At 36.6% G+C, this 20949-nt stretch overlaps 1 protein-coding gene across 2 annotated transcripts in view; it reads left to right on the forward strand.

Moving 5' to 3' along the window:
- Positions 1–11590, forward strand: part of LOC150109448 (aldo-keto reductase 1B-like) — a 212260-nt gene extending 200670 nt beyond the window's left edge. For both annotated transcript variants that reach the window (XM_090408381.1, XM_090408374.1), the window contains exon 10: positions 11459–11590. In XM_090408381.1, the coding sequence (XP_090264507.1) occupies positions 11459–11501 (43 nt within the window). In that variant the 3' untranslated portion in view covers positions 11502–11590. The remainder of the gene's footprint in view (positions 1–11458) is intronic.
- Positions 11591–20949: the final 9359 nt, after the last annotated feature.

Here is a 20949-nt window from a genome sequence, read left to right on the forward strand (position 1 = left end):
AAATAAATAATTTTCAATAAGAGATTTATTTATATATTTGTTCTTGTTCCGGTTGGAAGACATTGGGGTTGGGGTCCTTTTACTAATTTCTTTAATAAATAGTTTTAATATTCTAGAAATTTCTTAATTATTAAACAATTACAGCATGTAAAAAATATTATATAAATATCACTGAGAAATCAATCAGTGGCTAATATCTCTACATGTTAATTTTCAAAAAATACCTAAAATGTAAGCATATTTAATATTCAAAACATCTGAAAAATCAAAATCTGTAATTAAAAAAAAAGTCAGTCTTGGGCCATTCACCTTAAAAATAATAGTCAGTTAAGGGGTTATAAAATAAAGTTTAAGGGAAAATTTTAGAAATTATTTATTTTGGTGGACAACTTTTAATGCTGTTCTTATTTTAAAGTCTAACCAAGTGTGTTAACCCCTAGATGTCAGAATAAAAGCCAAAGAAGTTATCTGGTGCACAAAACAGGAAAAGACAATTGTAACGAGTACAACTGGAACATATATTGGCTGGATCGCTGAATAAATTTTTAACTTCAGTACCACATAAAAAAAACAAACAGAAAGTTCTGACGAAGCAAGTACTCCATGTAGCTCTACTACAGAAAAAGAGAGGGCACAAGATAACTATGAAGAAACAAATCTTACATGCAAAAATGAAACTGGACTGTCTACAGTTTCAGCAGAAGAAATATTGGATTCCGATTCAGCGAAACACGAAACTTCAAATTTTACTTTAAATTTTAATGTTAATGATCCAGTCACTTGGTCGAATCATATAACTATCAAAGTTAGAGATTGTTTAGTTGAGCATTGCCTGCATCAAGTAGTTAATAATGAATTTCTCAAAGATGAATCTGGCCGCAAGTTTCTGGTTCAAACTATTATCGAACTTCAGCAAATGGAAAAAAACTTTTACGAAGTTATCTAGTTTATTCAGAATCGCGAAATTCGGTTTTCTGTTATTATTGCAAAATATTTGGTAGTCAAAATTCCCAACTTACTAACGAATACGGTTGTAACGATTAGCAACATTTGAGTCATATACTAAAAATACACGAGACAAGTTCCACACACACATTAAAAACTGTTTTCAAAATACAGCCAACTTAAAATGTTGTTGATTAAGAAATACACTATTGATTACACACAACAAAGATTATACAAAACTGAGAAAAAATATTGGCAATCTGTTATAGAACAGTTAATCTACATAATACAATATTTATCAAGACAGTGTATAACTTTTAGAGGTTCTTCACAAAAACATTTTGGAAATGATAACGGCAATTTTTTAAAGTTAGTAGAAACTGTCACTGATTTGATTCGATAATGGCAGAACACTTGCATCACATCCAAACATCCCAAAAAAGGTACATTGCTCATTATTTAGGTCACGGCGTGGCCGACTTCATTCTATATGAGGGCCAATATTTGATGAGTGGTATTGTCACGGGCCACACACTTTTAGACAGAACTTAAATAAAAATAAACTGCATTGATCAAGGCAATTTTTTTCAAGGCAATAGTTATATGTATTGAATTACTATATATGTTAAATCATTTTACTACTGGAAGAACAATATAAAATACTTGATTGATTTAAATATAAGTTGTTAATTTAAATTTAATTACATATTTCTGTAACCAGAGCAGAGTAAGTGACTTTCAGTGATGCGTTACTCTAGAGCGCATAGAAATCTACCACTCCCACTAGTACAACTCGCACAGAGAAGCAGTAGATATTATAAATTGAGTAATCTTTTTAAAGCAATTTTGATTCAGTGTTGAGAATATAAATTGTTTACGTCATTAGAAATAATGAATATAATTAGTATATTAAACAGAAAATCTGGGGTCTAAACAATAGCTAAATTGATACTATATGTAATTTAATATAGTTTTTATCGTGCCGTGGGCTGCACAAAATTACATTATGGGCCACATGCAGCACTTGGGCCTGCTGTTGGCCACCTATGATTTAGGTGATAAAATACAAAATGAAATCATCCACATAATTTCTGAAGCTATAAAACAAAAAATTTTACAAATGGTTAAAGAGTTAAAATATTTTTCATTAATTCTTGACACTACTCCAGATATAAGCCACACAGAACAATTATCTATTGTTATTAGATTTGTTAATCAAAATAAAAATACAAATATAGCAGTAATTCATGAAAATTTTTTGGGTTTTCAATCTGTAGAAGATACCACTGGGCAAGAACTATTTCAATTTATAAAAATATATTTAAAATTATTGAATATTAACATTTCAGATTTATGCAGCCAAGCTTATGATAATGGTTCAAATATGTGAGGCAAACATAATGGACTGCAGAAAAATTCCTTGAAATACATTCAAGAGCTTTTTTATTCCGTCTGTTGCTCATTCATTAAATTTGGTAGTTAATGATGTAGCTAAGATATCCTGTGAGACTGTAAATTTTTGGGGGTAATACAGGAATTATATAATTATTTTTCAATATCTGTGAAGCGCTGGGATGTATTAAAAAAAACATATTCGTGTTTTAAATGTGAAACCACTTTCTGCTACTAGGTGGGAAAGTAGAGCAGAAGCAATAAAGCCACTTAAAAATAATATCAAGGAAATTTACCAGGCTCTTTTTGATATTACGGAAGATGAAACTAAAGATATTGATTCTGGAGTTCCGGCAGACAACTTAATTTCAAAGATTTATTCGTTTAAATTTATTTGCTCTGTTCATGTTTGGTACGAAATCTTAAGTCTCGTAAATATTGCAAGCAAAATAATGCAGAATTCGACATTTGATATAGGAAAAATTACAGAAAATCTTGATAATGTTATACAAGAATTAAATACTCGCCGAACAAACCAGTATTTTGAAAATATTATTAGAACTGCAAAAGAAGTAGCAAACGATCTTAATATTTGATCCTATTTTTCCAGACATTCGCAAAAGAACAAAAACAAAAATGTTTGGTTATGAAGCATCAGATGAGACAATGCATGATCCTAAACAAAATTTTAAAATAAAGTTTTTCTTCATGATTTTAGACACGACAATAACTTCAGTCATGGAAAGATTCATACTCTTAAAACAACACAGTGAGGACTTTAAAGTTATAAGAGACATCAGCAAATTAAGAGATTGGAGCGATGAAGATTTAATGAAACATTGTAAAGATTTGAACTTAAAACTGAGCGACAATCAAGATTCTGACAATTGCGATATTGATGGTATGACTTTATTTGAGGAATTAAAAAGTTTACAGTTTTATTAAAAAAGAGTCGGCTTATCAGGATGTTTTAAATTATATATACGAAAATATATTAAATGACATGTTTCCTAATATGTGATTGTGATGCATATTCATTTAACATTACCAATATCCATAGCATTAGGGGAAAGAAGTTTTTCAAACTGAAACTAATAAAAAATTGTTTGCAGTCAACAATGTCTGGAGAACGTCTAATGGATTTATCAATTATATCAATTAAAAATAATATTATGGATTCATTAGACATTAAAGATATTATTAAAAATTTTGGCAGCTAAAGCAAGACAGATAAATATGTAAAATAAATCTACATTTATACTAATTGTTATATAGTTAAAAGCATATCTCCAAATTATCTTTGTTATGTAATATTTCTTTTTATATTAAAATAAAAGTAATATTTGTTTATATATAAACATATATATATATATATATTCTGTTGTATTTATATATTAAGGAATAATCATTTTTGAAAATTTTTATTATTAAAAATTCCTTGTTAATAAATTTCAGTGATTACAATGTTCTACTATTGTTAAATAAAATTTTTTTTATATATGCATATAGACTGTTTTATACTTTTAACAAAGTAAAATTTTTTGCAAAAAATTTTCATGGAAATTTATTTGTTTTTTCTCCCATTCTGTTTAAGTGACCATACTACCTGAGATTAGCTCTTCTAACACATTCCTGGATGCTACAAATGTCAAGTTCTTTCCTAATATCCTCATTTTTAATATGATATTGCCATTGATGCCATCTGTTCATGCGCCTAATCTTTTTCTGGATTTCTTTGGTTAAGTGTTTTACTTCTAACCCAGTTCTCAGATCCATAAATTAAAATTGATTTGAACACTGTCTTGTATACAGCTAATTTAGTGTTTTGACTAATTTCGGTCTTATTTCTTATAAATTTACTCAGTTGACTGCTTACCATACCAGCTTTGTTGATTCTGTTGTCAATTTCCATACTTAATTTGCCATCTTCACTAAAAGTCATGCCTAAGTAGCTGAAATGTTTTACTTTTTCTATAGGTTTTCCATTCACAATGAAATTGATATTTTCAATGCTTCTGCCTATTTTCTTTTCTTTGTTTTGTTATTGCTGATCTTCATACCATATCTATTACAACAGTTATTCAATTTAGTCAGGGAATCTTGCAGACTTGTAGCGGATTTATTTAGAAATATAACATCATCCACATAAAGAAAAGAACTGAGATTAACATTTCCAATTTTGATATCAGATTTAATACCACTTCCCTTACATAATGTGATTCATATAGATAATGAATAACAGAGGGGATAACGTACATCCTTGTCTGACACGTGATTTAACATTAAACCAACTTCCTGTACTTCCTTCAATTCTAACTGCTGCCAACTCAAATAAAGACTAAGTATTGCTTGATATAATGCCCTATTGATGCCATACAACTGTAGCGTTTTGAATAGCTTGCCACCCTGTCATATGCCTTTTCCAGATCTTTAAAACTTAAATACAGATCTCTGTTATATTCCCATGATTTCTCAACTATTTGTTGTAAAGGGAAAATCTGATCCTGACAGCCTCTATTTGGCCTGAATTCATCTTGTTCTTCACCAAGCTTCCCTTCCACAATCCATCTCAACCATTTCTCAAGTGTACTTGCATACATCTTACCAGGAACACTCAGTAGGGAAATACCTCTGTAATTCTCACATTCAGTTTTATTTGCCTGTTTGTATATGGGTACAATGAGAACTCTACTCCAATCATCTGGAGTTTGTCCCTCTGTCCAGGCCTTCTGAACTATGCAGTGCAGCCACTGTAAGAGTTTTTATACCTCCATACTTGAGCATTTCTAGTCGAATATCATCTGCTCCAGTTGCCATTCCACATTTCTGATGGCTTGAAGTAGATGGCTTTTTCTACTTCAAGTATGGATATTATTATTATTATTATTCAGGCCTCTGGAGTCAAAAGACTCATCATAGGAGGTCCTTCCTAAGAAACACAAAGTCTATCAAGACTCATCGAGGGGATGTCCTCCCCATGAGAAACACAAAGTCTATCATACCACTCCTTAAACTCGACCATTCTCACTCTCACCACTCCATCTGGCAATGCATTCAATGTTTCAACCCACCCTCCATGCAAAGAACCCACTCCTCACCCTCTTGCAAACAGTTTTCTTTCGTAACTTCCAGGGAAGTTAAAAAACAAAACACTTTGTTCAACTTTCACTGTAGAACCAAGTGAAAGAACTCCCCAATGTCAAACTCCCCAAAACAAAACACTTTGTTCAACTTTCGATGTTGAACAAGCGAAAGAACTCCCCAGTGTCAACCCTGTAACCACCTCTCAACAGTTTAAAAGTCTCAGTCATATCACCTCTCCTTCTATCCACCAAACTCTGTAGTCCACATTCCCCTCAGCCGATCCTCATAGCTAACATGGTACAGTCCTGAAACTATCTTTGTTATCTGCCTTTGTACCATTTCCACAGTTAATTTATCCCCTTCAAATCCTGGGAACCAAATCTGAGAACAATAGTCTAAGTGTGATCTGAACAGAGACTTATACAGCGGAATGATAACCCTTTTATCTCTGCAGGTCAGTGTTCTTCTCATTATTGCAGCAATCCTCTGTGTTACCTTCACCACCTTTGCAATATGTCCCCTAAATTTCAGGTTTCTATCAATCGTGAACCTCAGATCTCTAGTCTCCCCTACTTCCTCCAGTATAACTCCTCCCATAGAGTATGCAGCGTCCGATGTTTCCCAAACCTCGAGAACTTACATTTTGCTGCATTAAACTGACCCCCATTCATTTGCCCATCTATCTAGCTTATTCAAATTCTCTTTCAGGGCTACCACATCTGCACTATTACTAATAATCCTTCCCAGCTTCGCATCATCCACAAACAACTGAATATCCCCTTGCAATCCACTGACAATGTCATTGATATAAAGGTTAAACAATATAGGTCCCAGTACTGAGCCCTGTGGTACCCCACTTGTAACCTTCTGCCTCTTTGATATTGCTCCACCATACACAACTCTCTGATACCTATTGGACAGCCAATCCTGAATCCAGTTGACCAATCTGACATCCAGACCCATGTGCTGCAACTTAAATATCAGTTTATCGTGTGGCACCCTGTCAAATGCTTTCACTAAGTCTAAGAAAATAGCAGTATATGCCTTTCGCTCATGTAATGCTCTTGTAACTTTATTATAAAAGGCTAGCATATTGCTAAAACAAGAGCACCCCTTCACAAATCCATGTTGACTCTCACGGATACACTATCCTCATCTGCCCAATGCTGTATATGGTCCCTCACTACTTTCTTCAAGATCTTAACAACTACTGTTGACATGCAAACTGGCCTATAATTAGACACGTCCAGTCTGCTACCACCCTTATGCAATGGCACTATCTTACCTTCCTTCCATTCCATGAGCACCTTTCCCACAGCCAGATATTCATTGAAAAGCCAGGTCAAAGGCACTGTCAGTTACCTAGCACATTCTCTCAAACTCATGATGAAATACCATCCAGTCCCACATCTTTACTGACATCCAGGGTACTCAGTACTTGAAACACACTCTCCTCCTGTACCTCTAAACCTCAAACCTGCCCTATTCCTCTAGTGTTAAAACTGACTCCTCCAGGAGTCAGTTTTAACATATTATTTTTTATTCATGTGCTGTCATCACTGCTAGTTTCATTTTTCGAAGTAATTACTCCATACTTCAAGGAGTTTTTTTTTCTCCACGTTTCATGTCACCTTTATCATCTCTAATTCCTTTTACAGCACACTTTCCTCCATTTCTGAGCTTCTTCAACAACTTCCAGAATATCTTTCCACCTTCTTTATATTTATTTTCTCTCTTCTTACCAAAGTCTTCCTATGACTTTTATATAGCTAGTTTTGCACAGAGTTCTGATTTTTCTATCCCTGCAGACAACTTCTCGAATTGTCTCTCTGGCTGAATCAATCAGTGTTTTCTTCAGGGCTTGCCTCTGAATCTCCAAGGTTTGGTTCCTGTTCTCAAACTCTTTCATTTTTTCTTCAATAATCTTTGTGTATTTTAGTCTATAGTTCACATCCGACAGCTGCTCAATTTTCATTCCCTTGAAAACTTTCTTATATGTTATTCTTTTCAATATGAAATTCAATTTTATCCTGCTCATGACTAAATGATGATCACTTCCAATTTCAAATCCTCTGTACACTCTAGTGTCCTGCACCAGGGAGAAAACATCACTATCAACAATAACATAGTCAATGAGACTTTTCTGATCCCTTGCCTCTTCTCTCTCCATGTGAATTTGTGCACATTTTTATTTGGAACATTGTGTTAGTAATAACCAATCCATGTCCTGAGAAGAAATCAAACAGATGTTTGCCATTATTACTAGCTTTACTCTTTATTACAAATTTTCCCCAATTTTTTTTTTTTTTCTGTCTGACAATCATTTCCTACTCTGCTATTTAGATACCAAACAAGGACCAACTTTTCCTTTTTCATTGTGTCAGTAGCATTCTCTAAAGCCTCAAAAAATTCCTCTACTTCTTCCTTAGTAGAACCTTCTGTGGGACCTTAGGCACAAATAAGTCTCATTGTCCAGTTCCCCATTCTGATATTTGCTAACATCACTCTACTTGAAATTGCCTGCCATTCAAGAAGATTAGCCTCATATTTAGTGTTGAATACAATGGCTACTCCTTATTTTTCTTGAATGTCATTGCCTGAATATAACATTTTGTATTTATTGCTCAGAAAGCTCTCACCAATTTTTGTCTTTTTTGTTTCAGTCACACCTATAAGTCTGGTACTTATCCGATTCCTTTGCCATTCAGGCTTCTTATGTTGATAGTACCGATCTTGAACTGTGATATTGAGTTCAGGTGTATTTTAGGATTTGTTACAGTAGCTGACTTTTTGCTGTTTGCCCTGGTTCCCTCATGGAAACAATGGAGGGTCCCCTGTTTAACCCACGGAACACCTCAGCCAGAATGAAATTCTATCATGTTGTACCATTATTGTACATTGTGGTTTTACTGTGGTTTAACTGTGATTGAGTTCGGGTATGTTTTAGAATTTGTTCCAGTAGCTGACTTTTTGCTGTTCGCCCTGGTTCCCTCGTGGAAACAAAGGGAGGCCCCTGTTTAACCAGGTGGACACCCAGCTGGCATGAAATTCTATCATATTGTACCATAATTTTATATTGTGGTTTAAGCCAATAAGAATAAAATTTTGTTGGCTAATCCCAAATTGCAACCTATCCTCGTTCGTTCAGTATCCAAGTAGATGTCTAACAGGGTGCACCATGAGAAGGTGAGGTTTGAACATTAGGTTAGAAGCCCTGGTCGGTTCTTCGCATTCCTTTATAGGCTATGTGGAGGTCTCCTCTCAGTTATACAGCTTTGACCCTTAATAGTGTGCAACAGACGTTAATTTAAGATGGTATGGATACTTAAACAGAATGGGAGAGGAAAGGTTAAAAAACAGATTCTTGATGCTAGGATTGTTTTGTAGTGCCTTCGAGAAACCAATATATGACAGCATTTAACACCTAACAGATGATAGATTAATTTAGAAAAAATAATTATAATTGATAGGAAGTTAATAATAATGTAAAAAAACATTTTATGTGAATCTCACTCTCAAAAAGAAGTCAGCCTACGCGATCAACACTTATTCGTCATCTATACGATAATATTTTGAAGATATCAAAATTTCTGATAGATATCAAGATATCTGATATCAAAAATTACTAATAACATTGTATCATTTGATAGTGCATGGGAGGCGGTTAAGAAGTGTTTGCATGAAGCAATGGCCGACTGTATACCTAGAGTCCAAATAATAAATCAAGTAGGGGTAAAATAGATGAATAACACCATTAAGCTTGAGCTGCAAAAAAAGAAACAACTATGGAGGGAATTTAAGAAGAAAGGTGACCGACAGGCACAGTATAATGAACAGTATAAAGCGCAGGCCAGAAGAGTAACGAGTGTGGTAAGAAAAGCAAAAAAGGATTACGAAAGAACATTGGCCATGCAGGCTAAATTGAATCCTAAACAGTTTTTTCGATATGTTGCAAGTAAAAGAAAAAATGTATATGGCAGAATGATTTTAAAGAATGCCAATGGTAGGGAGGTAACCAAATCAGTTGATATAGTTGAATTACTGAGCGAGCACTTTGCAAGAGTATATCTTCCAGGTGGTGACATTGCAGAAATGAATGAAACAATAGATTATATGGGAATTGTGGTGAATGAAGTGGAGGTGAGTAGTCTATTACAAAACCTCAATGTCAATACATCTGTGGGATTGGATGGTATACCAGCTCATGTCGTACGTGAAGCGGCTAAAGAATTGTCAGTACCCTTGACCATTTTGTTTAATTTGAGTCTCGGGTCTGGGTTAGTCCCGAGGGGGTAGAAAGAAGGGAAAATAGTTCCACTGCATAAAGGAGGTTCCAAGATTGCTGTTGGAAATTACCGACCGATTAGCATATCAGGAATCGTTATCAAGGTCTTGGGGAAATTAGGCAAGAGAAGAATACAGGATTGGATAGATGAAAATGGGATACTGCATGGGGGACAACATGGTTTTGTGAAGGGTAGATGATGCCTCAGTAACTTGCTCACGTTTTATAACACAGTGATGGCTGAACTTGATAAGGGTAATGGATTTACAGTTATTCTACTGGACCTTGCCAAGGCCTTTGACAGGATATCACATGGAACTCTAATCAGTAAACTGGAGCAGATGGGGATGGATATAGGATTGGTGAGATGGATAGGAGGGTGGTTGACGGAGAGATACTAGAGAGTGGTTTATTCAGGAGTGGGGTCCAAAAGACGGCTTGTGACTAGTGGTGTGCCGCAGGGTTCTGTTCTTGGACCACTACTTTTCAATTTGTTCATCAATGATATAGGAAAGGATCTGAGAGAAAGTGTTCACTTGTTTGCTGATGATGCAAAGTTGGGTAGAGCAATTGTGAGTGCACAGGATGTCAAAATTTTGCGGGATGATTTGGATAGTTTGGAGGAGTGGGCTAGGGAAAATGGATATTAATTTAATGTGGCAAAGTGTAAGTTTATGCGTTTTGGAGTGAAAAGATTAGCAACAGTATATCGCATTGGTGGAACTGTACTCCAGGAGATTGATGAGGCCAGGGATTTGGGAGTGTTGATGGATAGGGAGTTGAAGTTTAGGAGTCACATTGCAAAAGTGACTAAATCAGCTCATCAAATCACTTGGTGCTGAAAACTTTAACAATCAGAGACAAACAAGTTATTGTTCCTCTATATCGAGCCCAGATATGGGTGCCAGGATTTCTTCTTGATGGGGAGGAGGTGGAGAGGATCGAGAGACGAGTGACCAAGATGATAGCAGGTCTGTGGAATGAACCTTATGAGAACAGGTTGAAGATTTGTGGGTTGCAAAAATTGGTTGACAGGTGAAAAAGGGGTGATATGATTGAGACATTCAAATTACTGAAGGGTTTCTATAGGATTAATCCAGAAGATATTTTTGAGAATAGGACTGGTGGTGGGAGGACTAGGGGCCATACATGGAAGCTGAGCAAGAATGTGGTTAGCAGGGGTGTTAAGGCTAGGTTTTTTACTTGGAAAATGGTGAATGAGTTGAATATGCTGCCAGAGTCCGTTGTGGGTGCTATGACCATGAATGAGTTCAAGGTGAGGTATGATAGATACCCTGTGAATGTCGAATAGTTGTTCTTGACATGATGTTAGGGCCTCCTTGATGAGTATGTTGACTCCTTGGAGTTGCCCGAAATAATAATAATAATAATAATTAATATTTGGCACTATAATGATACCACATGGAGATTAGTTCCACATATGCTTTTTTTTCGTGGTTACATTGCTTGCTTTAATTCTTCTTCACTCAAAAATGATCTTTCTATACAGACACTCGTATGCTCATATTTCAGTTTGAATTTTCACTGTTTATCAAGTGGATCAAAATAATTTGAGATGAAATAACAAATTAGATATATATGACTCAAAGTCAACTACTGCTCTTTCAGTACATACTGAATCTCTTCATATCTGCAAAATTATCATTAACAAATCACTACTATAATTGTCATTTCTGTGTATATGAAAATTTCATGAATTGATTAAAATTATTATAATTTAATGTTTTTCAGGCAAAAAATGCATCCTTATTATCCATTTTCCATACCATATTGATCATGATGGATAGAGTTGTTTCTGTGAGTTTCACATTAGTTTTGTTTAGTTACCTTTAAAAAAAGTTGCCATGTTTGTAATCAAGCTTGTTGCAAACTTTTTTACAATTAAAATGTATTAAATATGATATTATATGTAATCATTAAATTTGAAGTTAATTTTGATTCTGTATATTTGTGTTTTATACTTTTTTTTGTTTATTTCTCGAAGAAAAAAAAAACCAGAAATTCCTTTAGAGATTTCAAGTTAATGTTAGTTAATAATCACACATTATGGCAGAAGTAATCTGCATGATTTCTTCTGCCACTGGCAGAACCTGTGCTTTTGTCAGAATATATATATATATACAGTAGTTTTAAGTTAACTGGGGCATCAATTAATCAAGGCAGTCATTTATTTGGAACAGATATTGAAGAATGGAAACAAATTCAGAATATAATCCAAAGTTTCTTGGCTTATTTGAGCCATCTTGCCACTTTAACGGGGCAGTGGCTGTAGATGGCACATGTGTAGTGAGTTTCATAGAGAGTATTGCTGTCAGTCAGAGTCGAGATACAGAGTACAGAGGATGCACGTATTTTGACAGTGTAACGATTCCACTTACAATGACTCCTAGATAGCGTACTTTGATTAAAACAGGTGCATTAGTTTTTAATAAAAAGTGTAACAGTGTAGCGACATAATTTTTTTTTGTTGTTGTTGTCATAAGGCCCCTGTCAAGATGTCAAGAAAAGATCTAATGTTAGCAGATAAAATCACTTTACGTGACAAAATAAAAAGCCAACTGTCCAATTCCAGTATTCATATCAGCTGACAGAGATAACCTGTGTTCCAAAATCTACAATAACACATTTGTTAGGTCAGCCAGACAAATTGTGAGAATGAGCATTGCATTCTGGACAACAGGGAAAATCCCAAAAATGGAAGCGAGAAGGCAAGGATCAGATGTTGAGGAGGCTCTTGATTAATAGTCCTCTATTGTAATTGGACAAGGCATGCATGTCAATGGCCATATGTTAAAAATCAAATCAAAAGAGTTAGCTAGAAAGCTGGGCCATGTGAGCTTTAAAGCTACAGATGGTTGGTTATTGCAATGAAAAACAGACATGAAATAAAATTTAAGAAGGCACACAGTGAGGACAGTGCTGGTACTGGAAACTCTGGACAGTGGAAATCAACTAAACTACCTGAATTGCTGCAGAAGTTTAGTCCTGATGAAATCTGTGATATTGGCGAAACAGGTCTGTTTTATCATGCCACACCAGATGGTTCCCCGAACTATAAACTTGCAACACTGTCACATTAAAAAATAAAAAGCAATGGATCATGTTACTGTGTTGTGCTGCTTTAATATGTCGGGGAGTGACAAACAGAAGCTGTTGGTTATTAGAAAAAGCTCCAAGCCTCGATACTTTAAAGGGCTTAGAATGGACAGTTTGCTATTTCAGTATTATGCCAACATGAATGCATGCATGACTTCTGTTTTTTAGGAATGGCTAATGAGTTGAAATTCAGAATTGCAATGAAATTCAAGAAATATTTTTTTACTTCTGGACAATTGTGTGACACACCCTCAATTAGATTGTTTGAAAAACATGAAACTTGAATTTCTTCCTGCTAATACCAAGACCCTGGTATAGCTACTGGTTATGGGAATCATGAAAAATTTGAAGTCATTGTATTGTGAAAGGTTTGTACACTACAACCTTGAAACCACCAAAGGAAATCTTCTGATATCATCTTTGGTTTTAATTCGAACCAGGAAATGCAGATATGATGGATAATAAAAATGAAATCATTTTGGAACTGCAACACGTCAGAAACTACGAAGAGTTTTTATGCACTGACAATGTTACAATGAAAATTAAGATTGTTAGAATGCAATTGTTGAACAAATTGCAAAAAAACACCTAAAGACCCCAGAAGACAAGGAAAATAATGAAGATGACACACCTGAACATGAGCGAGTGACTAACCAGGATGCCAGGAAATTTATTGTTGAATTATGATGCTGCTTTATGCAAGAAGGCAATCCTTTAGCTGAATTAAATACCAGTGGGAAAATATGATAGATTTTGGTGATATTGATAGATTACTGGTTTTCTCTTTCAGTCGATTCTGACCGAAGGTGACTTTGTAGGCATCGCCCACAAAATATTCCTGGTGAAATTTTTACCGGGTAGTTCACTATTGCTTTCCCCAACTCCCCCAATTTTATCTGGGCTTAGGACCAGGCATATGTCTGGGACATATTCATGACTGTAATCCATGTGTGGTCGGTTTGCCTGTTCTGGGAGACGAAAAACCTGAGTTTCCAGGCAAAAAAACTCCCTACCTCCATATGAGACTGGCTAACTCACCTTTAGTCAAAAAGAGACCAGATAAAAGTTCCTCACGTCACTGATGGGAATCGAACCCAGGTCTTTCCAACCCAATGACTTCACCTATACTGACTGAGCTACAGAGTTTCCTCTCTGATAGATACCTATGTATAATTAACCTCTTTAGGGATACTGACACATATGTACATTTAGTTGTTTTTTTTAATAAAACATGGTTAACAAAGGTCTTTTTATGATATTTTAGCTTTTTCCATAAAATTTTGTGTGATTGGGTCAGCTACTTAATTGAGACAAAATGTTCTAGTCCCAATTAACCGGAATCCACTGTGTGTGTGTGTGTGTGTGTATATATATATATAGATAGATAGATAGATAGATATTTTTTTTTTTTTTTTTGGCAACAATGACTATTTACATATTATAAGTATATATTTACAGAGAAAGAAAAACATTTTCCTTTCTGGTGTACAATAGAGATATAAATGAATATTCAAAATTAACAGTTCAGTTTCAGTCTGAGTTATCATTCAGATGAAGCACATTGTCGTCGTCAATCCAGAAGAGGGTACCAGTTGGATTCCACTCCTCTAGGAATTTCGCGACAGTTCTTGTTTCTTTGAAGTGCTCAAGTTCCAATAGAAGCCTGCTTTTTAGTTTCCGACGGAGGATGTGCATGAGGGTTTGTGCAGTTTCAGTGATGGATGGGTGCTGGTTACTTCTTGTCTGTTTTAGGTAAAAACTGTAGATGACGGCCTTAGCGCAGATGAAGATGAAATTGCATGTTCTGTGTCTGTTTTCTTCTGTGTGGACTAAATTCCAGTAGTCTTCTTGGCTGTGTGTGTAGTTACAGGTGCTAGAGGCGGTATTCAGGGCATAGGTGATTATCACTTTGTTTGCAGGGCAGGTCAGATATGTGTGTTCCAAGGTGCCTGAAACGTCACAGAATGGACACAGATCCGTTTCTCTTAGCTTAAATTTATAGAGCTTTGAAGGAGTTGGCAAGATGTTATGCCATAGTCTCCACTGTATTTCGGAATCTGGTTTGGCACATTTTGATTTATATGGCAGATCCCACTGAAAACTGTGTGGTATATGCAGCCTTGTAGATGAGAGTGTTAAGGCTGAATATAAGAATGGTGAGGATGGGGACACTGACATGAGGAAGTGGTATATTTTCTTGTAGTTGGAGGGATGAATTGGAAGTGAGGCTTCAGATTGTACAAGATGAAATATTGGTCCCGAGCAGTTTCTAGAAGGAATACGGATTTCCTGAGCTGTAGCGATATCTGGATAGGCTTTTATAATGGAGGCTTGCAACTGTTGATATTGCTTTTCAGTTTTTGGGTTATTCATTGGTAGGCTTGTGAATGCTTTCCACTTTAGGGTGTGGGTTAGGAGGTCTCCTATGACTCTTATTCCTGCCCAGTTCCATGTAGGGAAAAGAAAAGGCTGGCCGGTTGTGAGACCTGTGATGTTTTTGTTTGAAAATAGTGGTTCTGTAAGTACAGCTGACTCTGTTGATCCTGTGAGTGTGTGATGGAGTCCTGTGTTTTTCCATCGTTGTAGAGCATCTTTGTAAAAATGAGGTAGTTTAGGAGGAGATGGTGCAGGACTGGCCATTCGGAGGATTGTGGAAAGTGTAAGTCCTCTGGTGGATGCTTTCGTGATGTAATCGAAGGTGGTTACATAAGTGTGATTGCATTGAAGTGTCTTTAGGAGGAGGATTATCCTGAAGGATCGAATCTTGTTTTCAAGGGAAATCAGGCCTTGACCTCCCTTGCTGAGTGGCTTGCAGAGTTGAGGGTATGTTGTCCAGTTAGTTTTGTTCCAGAGGAAACGTTTGATTTCCTTTTGAATGTGGTAGAGAAATTCTTCAGGAGGTGTGAGTACTTTGAGGGTATGCCATAAGACACTAGCAGCCATCTGGTTAACTATTAGTACTCTTCCTCTAAGTGAAGACATGGAACGAACGCTGTTCCATTTACCTAGCACCTGTTTAAAACGATTGTGCAGCTGCGTCCAGTTCAGTGTGTTATATATTTTGGTGTTGCCAAGGTGCACACCTAAGTATCTTTGTCCTTCGCTTGACCAGGTACATTCGATCGGAGAATCATTTCTAGACTTCCATCTGCCTGACCACAAGCCTGTGGTTTTGGCAGAATTTAATTTGGCCCCTGAGGCTTGTGCATATAGTCTGTGTGCTTCCTCGGTTACTGTCATTTCTTCTTCATTTCGTACTATTACAGTGACGTCATCAGCATATGCTGATAAGGTAATTTTTTGATGTGGTTCTATTATTCTGGTTCGTTTGCAGATGATGGTGTCGTGTATTCTTTTTAAGAAGGGTTCTATGGCCAGTGTGTATAACTGACCAGAGAGGGGACATCCTTGCTTGATCCCTCGAGAGTATGACAAAGTGCGAGTGAGCCTGTTGTTGATTTTTAAACAGAAGTGTGCATCTCTGTAAAGCAATTGCACTGTTTCAATGATGAGAGGACCATAGCCAAATGCCTTTAGAACTTCATAAAGGTATTCGTGCTCTACCCTGTCAAAAGCCTTCTCCTGATCAAGGCTGACGAGTGCTAGGTCTTCATGTTGGCTATTTGCGATTTGGATGAGGTCTCTTATTAAATGGAAGTTATCATGTATTGATCTTCCTGGGACAGAGTACGTTTGATGTTGGCCAATAACTTCAGGCAGTGTTGGCTTTATTCGGTTTGCTATAACTTTGGAAATTATTTTGCAATCGGTATTAATTAGGGAGATTGGATGCCAGTTTCGGATATCCGTGTGGTCTCCCTTCTTTGGTATCAATCGTGCTACTGAGGTCGTGACGGATTGTGGGAGGCCATTGATGTAGGCTTCTTGCAGTGTTTCGAGGAGAAGTGGTCCGAGTTGATTCCAGAAGACTTGGAAAACCTCTGACGTGAGACCATCAAGGCCAGGAGATTTGTTCTTTGGCAAGGATGTGCATGCGGTTTTCAGTTCATGTAGCGTGATTTTCTTTTCTAAGTGGTTCCGATCTGTTGCAGAGTTTTTTTTGTTTCTTTCAGTATTTCGTGAATGGCATGATGGGATGTTCCTGCAGTGCTGTATGCATTCTTGTAGTATTGTAGGATTTCAGAGGTGATTTTTCTTGGATCTTCTGTGATGCTATCATCTTGAAGTCTGATAGCAGAAATGGAATTTGCTGCCTGGCATTTTTTTTCCAAAGAGAAAAAATATTTTGTGGGGGCGTCTGAAAGATTTATTTGTGTATGCCGCGATCTAAGTAGGGCACCTTTTGCCGATAATTCTGCCTGTCTTTGCATGGCTTGCAAGGCAGAATGATGTTCAGGGCTTTCTTCTGGGAGATACTTGAACTGTTCTTCAAGTTGTCTGATTCTAATGTTCTTCTGTTGATTTTTCTGGTGACTGTAGATCTGCGTAAAGGATTTTATTCATGATTTTAGGTGGGGCCACCATGTTTTCATTGGTTCTGTATCCACTTTCGAGTGAGTGAGGTTGGTTATTAAAGTCTGAGTGTTTATTATATAATCTGGATCTTTCAGGAGAGTATTGTTGAAGATCCAGTAGACACTTCCTGATTTGGATGCTTCCAAGGATAATGAAAGTTGCAGCTTGACGAAACAATGATCTGAAATGTAGGAAGGGATGTGTGAGATGTTTCTGACTAGAGGCAAGGTATGTTTGGAAATGTAGTATCTGTCCAGTCGTGCTTGGTAGAGTGGCCTATTTGTCACTGTGATTGCTGACCTCCATGTGTAGGATTTCTTATCAGGATGTTGATGCCGGAAGACGTCGATGAGTTCATTATCGTTTACCAATGTTTGAAGTTTGTTTATTAATTGGCTACGATGTTCAGCACACTGAAGTCTGTCTTTTTCTTGGTCAAGAGTGCAATTAAAGTCTCCCGCTATTATGACATGTTCTTGGTCTATACTAGACAGATGGTTTTGAACGAAATCCAGGATTTGTGATGCCAGAGCATCCTGCTGTGGTATGTAGATGTTGAACACATGCAGGGTATTATGGTTGGGTGCTATTATGTGAGCATACAAGGCATATCCTGGTATATCAGCAATCACTTTTAGTTTGTAGGGAGATCTCTGATGTACACCTAAGCTAATTCCTGCTCCATGATGTTGTTGGGTTGCAGAGTGCTGTAAGTCATAAGGCCACTCTGCCCATCTTCTGGATAAATTGGATGAGGAGTTGATGTTTGTTTCTTGCATTAGTATTAGGTCTATATGATATTTTTGTACCTGGTCAAAGACTATTCTGTTGCGTAGAGCAGAGGCACATCCTCTTGCATTGAGAGAGAAAAGGCTTATAGACATTATGATTTATGAAAGTTTGATTGTAAGTTTAATCTAATATTGGTCCTGGTACTGTGTTTGTAGACCATTAATTAGGTAGTAGATTCGCTTACTCCTGTTAACCTCTGCTCTGCTCTTTTTACATTTCAGTTTCGAGTGTAGGTCCTGAAGTTGAGATATTAGTTCTGGGATTCTTGTGGTGTATTTAAGGGCTATAGTTAGTTTGTGAGGAGAACCTCGCACTTTCTGTATGAAGGATGACAGCTGCTTCATGGTTAGGGTACCCTCAGTGTGAGGAAGTTCGCCCTCAGCTTCCTCTTCTTCTAGGTCGTCATGTGGAAATACAGTTTCCTCATCGTCTGGGAACTCTGTTTCTCCTTGGCTGGCTGCAGGTGAAGAAAGGCCATTTTGAGTAGTTTCTTCTATAGGGTGAGGTTTTGAATTAGTGGGAGGCTGAGTTAGTGATTCTGGTTGCTGGGTCTGGGGATTGCTTTTAATTAGTTCGTCTTTGTCATCTCTGTTGGGAGGATCCGTGTTTTTGTGTTGTGAGACTTCGTTTTCTAAGCCTTGGATCTCATTACTTGGCAGGCGTTCAAGAGCGACGTGAGCGTTGTCTTTTTCAGTTCAGGATTTTCTTTCCTCTGAAGTTTGTAATGAGGAGAGGATTTTTGGTTTACTTTTTCCTATGCTTTGATTTTCTTCATGTGCGATGTTATTCTGTTCAACTGGTTTACTATTCTGGGCTGGGATGTTTGTTGATGAACCGTTGGTAATATAGGGGCATTGTTTCCTGTGACCATCTTCATGACAGAAGAAGCACTGTGATGAGGAAGATAAGTAGAAAGTATAGGTTATTCCGTTTATGTCCGTGTTGATTAATTTTGGGAGGTCGTGCAGTGGCCTTTGTTTGGAAAATGCATTAATGCCTGCCTTCGAAAGCTTTTGACATGGGCAAATTCGGGCTTCTTCGTAGCTGCTGACAATGTGTGTATTTTTCCTGTGACCGAACCGTATCTTGATAACATGGATCTTATGAGTTGATGAGGAATTTCAGGGGGAACATTTGATACTGTTACTTTTGTTGGGGCCAGTGCTATTGGGGCTGCTTCGAAGTGATAATCGCTAATATCGACTCCTTTTTGCAGTACCGTTTGTGCCCATGAGATATGGCTAAAATATACCTGCACAGTTCCAGCTACACGGGAAGCGTCAGTAATGTTTTTTGCGGGCACAATTTTGGCGATCGCCGTCAGATAATCTTCTAATGGGATATTTTCTTTGGTGGCGAAAATAACAATCCCATTTTCTCGGGAAATGACGTTCGTTACAGTGGTAGTTATTTTTGCGTTAATCGGTTTATTGCTGGCTGATGAGGCGTTCGTGTGTGAGATCAGTGTTTTGGGGGACGATAGGATATTTCCATTAGATACAACATTAGCATAAGATTTTGAATTGACTGACAGATAGATATAGATAGATAGATAGATCTATCTATCTATGTAAAATCCATATCCATTTTCCATATGCAGCCATTATTCATGGCCTCAGCTCCAATATAAATGATATTAGTCATCACCATTTACAGACATCTAAACTTGACCTAATATTGTTAATAGAACCTCAATTAGAAGACTGCTTACCCCAACCACCCTAACTATCTGCATGATTTCTTTTGCCACTTGCAGAACCTGTGCTTTTGTCAGAAAATTGTAAACTTTGAATCCCCTCTATTTAATCTGCCTGGACTCAAAATTTGTTTGCCTGTTTATTTATATTCATTTTCTTTTTCTGTTGCTTCCCAAATTCTGTCAACCATTTTGACCTCTTCTGTGCATCAATTTTTAGAGTGAGAGATTTTAGGTGCAGTACCCAAATATGAGAGCAATATTCCATGGTCGAGCACATTTGGGCTTTGTATAGTAAGTAACTAGACAGATGAAAAGTTATCATCTTAAGTGAAAGAAGATGCCAAGTTTCTAGAAGAAGATAAGGATGCAATAGAAGTGATGTGATTATGCCAGGAAAGGATAGGAATAAGCCAGCCCAAGAGAAGATATTCAATCTTGACTGTTAATTTGAGCACTGTAAAAGGTAAGGAGAGAACTATGGTGGGTTTTTTTTTTCGGAAAAAAAAAAAAAAAAGAGAACTATATTTTGGAAGCAATGATGATAACTAGGTTGCTATTTCCTCGTTGCAGGTGTGGGAATCAGATTTTAGGGCACTTATTTTAGATGATCTTGAAGCCAGAGATGTTTGAGCACTATAAGGTTTGTTGTATGAGTGGAGAGTGCTGTCATCAGAAAAATTATGAACAGGATTTGAGGTTATTGAGAGAAGGCAAGTGAAACAACAGAATCCTCAGGAACCCATGCATTAATAGGAAAACACGAAGGGAGAACACCTTTCACCATCGTACATAGTGAATGAACCTAACCATCATGGATTCCATAACTCTTAGTTCCCCAGAAAATCTTCTTTCCAGCAACACCCATCTATGAACTTCAGCTATGGAAAGGTTCAGAGAAACTCGAGTAGTTTGGTATGTTCTTATCTTAAATTCTTATCTAAAGTCCTAATTTGGCACCCTCTCATTTTGGTCAGATCCAAAATGAGATAAAGTACAGATATTTTGTATTTTCAATACAAAATATCTATACTTTTATTTAAGTTTATTACTGTGGTGATCATGTAATTTTGTTGTTTTTATTATTTAGTTTTTTTTTTTGGTGTTATGAAACATGTACCACACCACAGATATGAAGCTTGTAGTATATTATAGGAATAAT

Source organism: Typopeltis vanoorti, chromosome 2 (assembly GCF_054136105.1).
Source record: "Typopeltis vanoorti isolate ZY-2024b chromosome 2, IOZ_Tvanoo_1.0, whole genome shotgun sequence".
Lineage (NCBI taxonomy): Eukaryota > Metazoa > Arthropoda > Arachnida > Uropygi > Thelyphonidae > Typopeltis > Typopeltis vanoorti.